This window comes from Hyposmocoma kahamanoa, unplaced genomic scaffold, assembly GCF_003589595.1.
Source record: "Hyposmocoma kahamanoa isolate Upper Pololo Valley unplaced genomic scaffold, ASM358959v1 129, whole genome shotgun sequence".
In the NCBI taxonomy this organism is placed as follows: Eukaryota; Metazoa; Arthropoda; class Insecta; order Lepidoptera; family Cosmopterigidae; genus Hyposmocoma; species Hyposmocoma kahamanoa.
This window is the reverse complement of record NW_020653460.1, coordinates 177334-186160: the sequence shown is the minus strand read 5'-3', so window position 1 is coordinate 186160 and position 8827 is coordinate 177334. Positions and strand designations below refer to the sequence as shown.

Sequence of the window (8827 nt, the reverse complement as noted above, 5' to 3'; positions counted from 1 at the left end):
GCACTACGGCAAGAAAAGTACTCACATTTTTGTGAGCGATATTGTTTAAGCATAGGTACCACAACAACATAACCTACATGTCCATGAAATATGGGAGAGTTATAAAATCCACATATTCATACCTAATTTTGTTTCATGTAAATGTTCGATTTATTTTTATGACTTTCATAAATGATAAAAGCACTATTAATGTATCATTGATTACCTACTCGCGATTACTTCTTTTACTAACGGTACGAAGTAACTAATGGTACTTAATAGTTCCATTGTTTAGTACGTACGTATTTTTTTTAGTTACCATTAACTCTTTTTCTTACAGTACCTCCATTTGGACCACAACAACAGCTTCAGGGCATGGAGCACTGACCTTTTGCTACCGATATTAAGACTTGCCATTACCAAAATACAAATACCGAATCATTGCTTTAATTGTGAACAAGGGTCTACCTAACTGCTACTCAGCACATTTCTACTGTTCAATTAGTTCTTAAAATTTAATTAAAATTGTAATGTTTCGTTGCTGGTTAAAAGACGTTCTTGTCCTGTTCTGCTCTCCTAATCATAATCCATCGAGTATATAACCAGAAATATAGACGAAATATCATTTAATTTGTTTGAAAACTATTCTGCCATATCATTACGGTGACAACTGCGCTCCGATTGGCCAGCCCGAATTCGGGTGTCGTCAATTGTTTCACTTCAAATCGACGAGTTTAACTTGAGCTCTGCTATAATGGACGAAAATTTAAAAATTACATATTTAATATTTAATTACCGATGAAATGTGATTCCGTTTGTTTTGTAATTAGATGTTTTGCTGTTTTTCTCACACCACCGGATGGAACAATCCTCCATAGTTAGAGATATTACCTTTATTACAATAAATACAGAATATTTTTGAAATATACGGAGACGTACACACGAGTCAGTTGTTGGCGCTGTGCCTACTATTTCAGTTTTCTAATTTGTGATTTCAGCTCAAACGAGTGTTGATGTGATATAAGGCCCTGGATAGCCCTTATTTCGTGTCTATTTCTGGTTATATACTCGGTGTCATAACCACGCAAACTTTACAGAATTGGTAACTTTAGAGATATCGGCATCTAAAGTTTGTTTTTTTCTTTCATAAATGTCAATTACACCAATTTTGCTTCACCATAAAAGTAAATCTAAATAAGATATAAAAAAAACTGCTTGTAAGAGGTTGTAGTACTAGTTTCGCTAGTTCCAAAATTTGTTAAAAACTCAATTACGTTAAAAATTTCGATTAGGTACGTTAGTTTTGATTAGGAGGGCAGTGCAGGTACGTAATACTCGTGTATTTCAGGGTAGATATATCTGTTTTCTATTATTTCTCGAAGAAAACAAAACTTTTCCATTCAGTCATTTAACATCGCAAAAATGTATGGCAATAAAATTATTTTATCAAGAAATATACTTGTTTGTAAAAAAAACGCTTTTTTTTATACGTGACAGACAGGATGCCTCTTCACCTTTATTTTTTTCCATCCTCTAAACTCTTCACGACTTGTCTGAAAGACCCATCGAGTACATAACCAGAATAGAGACGAAATAAGGGCCATCCATCCCTGAGAACTCATCAGGAAAATGGGACTTATATCACTTTTAACTAACAATTCCCGTTTGCACTGAAATCACAAATTAGAAAGCTGAAATAGTACAGCGCCAACAACTGACCTGTGTGTACGTCTCCGTATATTCCATAAATATTCTGTATTTATTGTAATAAAGATAATGTCTCTAACAATGGCGGGCTGTTCCATTCGGGGTGTGGGAGAAACAGTAAAATATGATAAAACATCTAATTACAAAACAAACGGAATCGCATTTCATCGGTAATTAAATATTAAATATATAATTTTTCAATTTTCATAGCAAAGCTGAAGTTAAACTAGTCGATTTGAAGTGAAACAATTGACGACACCCGTCAATTTCGGACTAGTCAATCGGAGCGCAGTTGGCACCGTAATGATTTGGCAGAATATTTTCAAACAAATTAAATGAAATGATATGACGTCTCTATTTCGGGTTATATACTCGATGGAAGGACCCCATATCGTAAAAACGGAAGGAATACGTACTCTGGAAGAGAGTAATGGTATACACGCGATGCAACGTCTACGCTTTTATAGCTGTGAAGGTTCTTCTGCCCAATCGACATATAATTTTATTATCAACAGTAAGCTCTGTGATTGTGGTCATGTCGGGTATCTAAACCGTATCATCAATGATCTTATAAACAAAATATCATGCACATACATTCTCAGGTAGAATTTTTACAAAATTATATTTCTTTTTATTCCAAAAATCCTCTTTGCAGTGGCCGATACACTAATCATGAAGTAACATTAAAAATGCTTCCATTCGAGGTGACATTGACATTCCTAGAGATGAGACGGCAACTAAATATTTCCATGATCGGATTATGTAAAGTGAAACATTGTTACTGCTACTAAATAATAATTTTATATTTTTAAATTGAATTTCATTCGATCTCATCCTTTAGTCAACCTTTTTCTTATTTTTGGTTACTTTTGTACAATTAGATTATGTAACCAAAAAATATCATTCAATATCTTCGTACATAGTTCTGTATCTAATTCGTTTTGTAACTAGTATTTCTTTGTCTTCCTTTGGTTGAATGTATGGACTCTATTTACAAATGTTTTGTAAATGTGGCGGTAGATTTATTGGAAGATATTGCTGAAGTAACAATTTCTTTAAAGTTTTTCAATAAAGAGGTGAAATATTTTTGTAAGCTGTAATGTTTTACGTGCAAAATGAGTGAAGAAAGCGTGGAGGAACGGCAAAATAATGAGCTAGCTGCGTTGCAGGTTAGTTTGTTATTATTTGTTTTAAATATTTTCATTTTTCTCATGTGACGCATATGTCTTATTTACCCTACACAAAGTTCATTAAGACATATAAACAATAAAATTGTAAAATATCTTTGTTTAGAAAAGAGGAAGAACAAAAATCTTTGTCGAATGTTTGATAGTAAACAAAAAGAAATTTGTCTCCGCGATTGCTTCATCCTGACCTGTAGTTCCGGTTTCTATTTTTAATTATATATTGGCCAATGATATGATAATTATAGTCCCGGCCCGTTCATGGGACTGACCAGCGCTATATAGTTGTGGATGGTAACAACGACAGGCTAATTAAAGGTTACACCAGATGTGCCGGCTAATTGCGAAGGCAGCGGTGGCGTTTATATTGTCCGTGTAATAAGTTACACATATAAAACAAACACTACAAGTGTAGCCCAGTAGAAGAAAATTTGGTCTAATTGAGTTGTTGTCAGTTGAATGGCTGAGACAAAAGTGTTTAAATGAAAAGCTCTTATGAGGTTTGCTTTTTATAATACGCACATAAGCACGCTTTTCAATTTAATTCGGTCAGTTCAATACTCAATAATATCATTTTTTATAAGGGCTATGTTTCAAGTCCTGCTCTCTATGTTCCCTAAACAAATGCATTTGTCAATGTGAATAATAATTTTATAAATAAAAATGAAGCATGCGAGCATGTCATGGATAAACCTACACATTCAATGAAGTTTGACAAACCCCAGGTCCTTGCAAAAGAAGTCCGTTATCTACCCAGGATGCTGCGAGAGGCCATTGAAATTAAAAAACATCCTAATCTCAACAGGGAAGATGGTTTCTCCGTACCACTATTAGGATCCAGTATTTCCTCTAATGAAAAATCCCAAACAGACATAAGACTGCAGTACTAATTAATATGTTTTAGTTTATTCTAATTTCTATTAATAATTAATAATAAATTGAACTTAATAAAAATTCATTCGATAAAATAATTTGTAAAACTGAATATAGCGTAAATTGGAATGTTTTCTTTATTATTATTAAAAATAAATTAATAACTATTGTAAGTATAGTGAAAAAATATGGTGGTTTGCATCAATATTAGACATAACTGGTTGAAGACTGTACCACCTCAGTCAACCGTGACCATGGGACCTGTAAAGGGCCCGAAACGTCGGTTTGTTTGAAAAAATAAATATACGCGATTCAAATCCGGAAAAATAGTTTCATTTCCTAAATAAAAATAAAACTCGCGTTTTACAAATAAACTTACTTATTTTAGAACCTTTAGTGGTCTACTCTTGCTTTTCGCTATCAACACAATGTTGCAAGCTTTTTTTAACATAAAAGTCTATGCAGTTAAATACTTTTCTAAACAATGTTGTATAACATAACATTGTTGTACACTACTGAAAAGCGTTTAAAAAATAAGCAGTCTTTCCCATCGTTACCTGAGGCAGCATGAACAAGTAACTTTAATTTAAATTTACATATACCTAGATTTGTGTAGGTGTTAGTAGAAACTCTTTTATTATTATTTCCGTAATGGCGGCCACTAGTCTTGAGCCAGTATCAGTTTCGAGAAATGCAGTCAGTTAATGTTGATGAACACTTTCAAAGGCAGCAGCAAGGTATTTATTTTTGGGAGAACCTCTTCGAAGAAGTTTTGGAGGGTATGCCTGAAGTGAAAAAGAACAATCATAGACAAACAATGAACTAGAGATATTATAAGAGCAGATAAAATCGCACATTGTTTAATAAACAGTAACATTTTTAGCTTTTTTTTTTTTTTTTTTTTTTAATATATAATAGACACGCTTGGCCACAATCTCACCTGATGTTAAGCGACGATGTGACCGACGATGGGACGCGTTTGCCTAAAAAATGCCTATTCACTCTAGCCTTGAATAGCCCCAAATTGTACTTTTCGGGAAATACAGATGCCGGTAGAGCATTCCATTCCTTTGCCGTACGCATCAGAAAGGAGGAGGCAAAGCGCTTAGTGCGAATAGGTGGAATATCAACGACATAAGAATGGAGTGCTCCGGACCTTCTAGTCGACCGAAGGAGGAACGGTGAGGGCGGAACCAAATTGAAAAGTTCCTGCGCACACTCCCCGAAATGTATCCGATAGAAAACCGACAAGCAGGCTACTTTTCTGCGATGAGCGAGATTTTGGAGCTTCGACTCCACAAGAGGATTATTGTTAATAAGTCTCTTTGCTTTACGCTCCACCGAGTCCAAGGCAGCTAACTGGTATTGGGCAGAGCCGTCCCAAAGGTGGCAGCAGTACTCCATACAGGATCGAACTTGTGCTTTATACAGATGTAAAAGCTGTTCAGGTGTGAAGTACCGCCTGACCTTGAAAAGTATGCCTAGTTTTCTGGCAGCAGTTTTTGCCAAGCACTCGATGTATCGCCCAAAGTTGAGGTTGGATGATAAGTCCAGACCAAGCAGCTCAAGGTGGTCCCTTATCGGCACGGATACACCTCGGAAAGTCGGAGTAAGGTGTAGGGGACTCCGTTTTGATGAGAAAAGACACGCCTGTGTTTTAGCCGCATTAAACCTGACCCTGTTAGCATCTCCCCAGTCGGAAGCAGCTTTCAGACTCAGGTTCAACCGGGTGACCATCGCCTCTCGCTTACACCGGATCTCTTCGCTGTTGTCTCGGGCGTCTGGCACATAACTCACCGCCACTGTGCTGTCGTCTGCGTACCCAAAGATACCGGGCATCAGCAGCAGGTCGTTGATATGCAGCAAGAATAGAGTGGCGGAGAGGACAGATCCCTGAGGTACACCGGCATTTATACCATGAGGAGCAGACGAGTAACCATCTACAACTACACGGATTGACCTATCCTTCAGAAAATCGCCTATCCATGTGCAAAAGCCAACAGGAATTCCGTAAGCTGGAAGCTTGTTTAACAGGCTATCATGCCAAACCCTATCAAAGGCCTTTGATATGTCGAGAGACACGGCAAGCGATTCACCGCGTTTCTCGACAGCCTCGCTCCATAAATGTGTGGCGTACGCAAGAAGATCCCCAGTAGATCGTCCACGGCGAAAACCATATTGTCGATCACTGAGGAGATCGTTATCTTCGAGGTATCCAAGGAGACGGCTGTTCAATACACGCTCCATAGTCTTACAGAGTATGGAGGTGATTGCGATAGGTCGATAATTAGATGGGTCGGCATGGCTACCTTTCTTAGGTACAGGCTGTACATTTGCAAGCTTCCAGGATTTCGGGACTTGTCCAGAACTCATTGAGAGGCGATACAGGCGAGTCAACACCGGAGACAACTCGGGTGCACAGTTCCGCAGGACAATCGCTGGGACTCCGTCAGGGCCACTGGCTTTGTTGACGTCTAATTTGCGTAAAGCTTTCAACACCTCTTTTTGACGGATAGTGATTTCGGGCATTTCCGAGTCACATCGAGGTAGTGTAGGTGGTGTTTGCAAAGTAGCGTCAAGACGGGAGTTGGAAGCAAAAAGAGAAACAAAAAGATTTGCTTTCTCTTCAGCGGTATGAGCCAGCGATCCGTCATCTCTCATTAAAGGCGGAAGGGATGACCTGCAGAAATTCGCTTCGACCGATTTAGCGAGTGACCAGAATGCTTTACTCCCTGATGGGTATGAAGCTAACCTGACCCCAATACGACTAATATGGCCGAAGCGAGCTTTCCGTATCGCTTTTTTGCAGGATCTAGCGGCTTTATTAAAGGCTTTCTTCAGACGGAGGGTTTCCGGTGCTTTGCGATCTCGAGCATCAGCCCAAGCCTGGTACGCAGATTGCTTTAGCGTTTCCGCAGAAGCACACTCAGCGTTAAACCAAGGGCGAGCTTTGCCGCTGGAGGAGACTTCGAAATACGGAATAAAGTATTCCATAGCCCGAATAATCACCTCAGAGACGGCAGACGCGCAGCACGTCGGATCGTCAGAAGAGAAGCACAGCTGCCGCCAGGGATAAGATGCAAAGAAATGCCGCATCGCATCCCAATCTGCTGACTTGTATCGCCACATCCTCCTAGTACCTCCCGTACTGAGATCGGGCGGGGAGTATGCAGATACAGATTTCACCAGACAGTGATCGGATGTCCCTAGTGGGGATGAGACCGATACTTGGTAGCGGTCTGGATCGGTTGTCAGCAGAAGATCCAGGCAATTGGCAGTGTGGTCGTCAACGTCCGGTACCCTGGTAGCGAAACTCACCAGCTGGGTGAGGTCTAGCGATAGAGCACATGCCCGCGCCTCTCTTCCAGCGTGGTCGGTTTTTTGGTATGGGAACAACCATTCCTGGTGATGGGCATTGAAGTCCCCCAAAAAGACAAGTTGTGCTTTAGGATACCGTTGTTGGACTGTTTCCGCCGAGCTGCAGAGATGGTTGAACAGCCTAGTCGTCTCCGGGTCTCCAGAATGCGACCGATACACACTGGCGTAGACAATTTGTTCCAGTCCAGTGTCTACCAGAACCCACATTACAGAGAGATCGGGGTCTTCAAGGTCACGGAGACGTTTAGAGCAGATGTCATCACGAGCGTAAACGCAGGTACCAGCGCGCTACTTAAATTTGTGCTCCAGAATGTAACCTGGGTAATGCAGATACGCCGTGTCCGAAGGACATCTAATTTGGGTCTCCGTGAGGAAGAGCATGTGAGGCCTTTCAGTCTCAAGATGGTGGTGGACAGATGAGAGATTGGAGTGCAGACCTCGGATGTTCGAGAGGTGCACTTTAAGTGAAAGGACGTGCATCCGCTGTTTAGCCTTCCTCAATTTTCTTGACCTTTTCATATTAGGGTTAGAGTGAATGGGGAGAGCGAAGGCAGTTGTACGAGACACTACCACTGAAAGTCATGCGGCACATACCCTATATGGTACGCCGATGGGAAACTAGACTGGAGCGCGCGGGGACGCCCGAACCACCCCGGGAGTGGCCATCGGGTCCTTTCATCCGGTCGCCAACCGGCACGATGGAGCACCCCGGGATTTTTCGCGAGTTGGCGGGGCAGCCTTTCACTGGAGGCTAGTCAGCTAATTGGGCCCCCTACTACCTGCGGTCGGCCAGCGGAGCACCGTGCTTCGGATCCCGCTACCCTCCGCATCTAGGTTCCCAGCGCAACAACAAGGGAGCCCCGAGATCAACCAAATCAGTGCAGTGCAACTGTACAGACCCTTCACTCTAGAGCGGCTACTCTGGGCGTCAAGCCGGAACACAGCTATAGCTGTTTGGCGGCTAGGCTTCGCCCAGAGGGTGGTCACCAGCCACGACCAAGGTCTACCACCGGAGTTTGTAGCTTATTTGGCACCACCCAGGGGTCACGTGTAGGGTCTCGAGGGTACACAGCCTACGGACGCGAGCTACTTAACCCCCGAAAGCTATTGTTGAATGTTGCCTATGTTATACATTTGTAGGGCTAGAGAAATACTGTGGTTCTCTATGCGGAAATGGCAGTATCTCGCGCTTTATGTCGCGCCCTATCGAGCTAACCCTGATGAGTTTCATTGGACTCGAAAAAAATGTGAATGTGTGATGGCCCTAACATAACCCGCAGCGGGTGAGCGAGCCATACTACAGCTTAAATCTTTTTCTTCTAAAGTCGAATTCTTTTGAGACTTATTCGACTGGTGAAATCCATCCTAAGAGATAAATAAGCTGTGAGATAAATAATGGGATGATGATGACAGCACAAACAGATGTTTAAATGGGAGCACTGAGCTAATAAGACAATATCAACACCATAGAGCTGTTATTCTTACACTCAAATAATCTGTCATTTCGTATGTAAGCAAATTACACAAGGCCGCTTGTGGATTACTATTCCTATAATTTCTTATCTTAGTGAAATGACTCAGATCTAGACAATGTTATTCCTATGATCATGTGAACGCTCAGTGTACATTACAATGGAAATATTACATTTAAATTTAGTAGTATACAGGGTGACAGGTTAAGTCGACGTAGATCCTTTAGGGGCTTG

The 8827-nt window shown here is 40.9% G+C and overlaps 1 protein-coding gene across 1 annotated transcript in view; it reads left to right on the top strand.

The window, feature by feature from the left end:
* Window positions 1–2801: 2801 nt before the first annotated feature.
* Window positions 2802–8827, top strand: part of LOC113240280 (eIF-2-alpha kinase GCN2) — a 66363-nt gene continuing 60337 nt past the window's right edge. Inside the window, exon 1 of the mRNA XM_026477540.1 lies at window positions 2802–2855. Coding sequence (XP_026333325.1) covers window positions 2802–2855 — 54 coding nt within the window. The remainder of the gene's footprint in view (window positions 2856–8827) is intronic.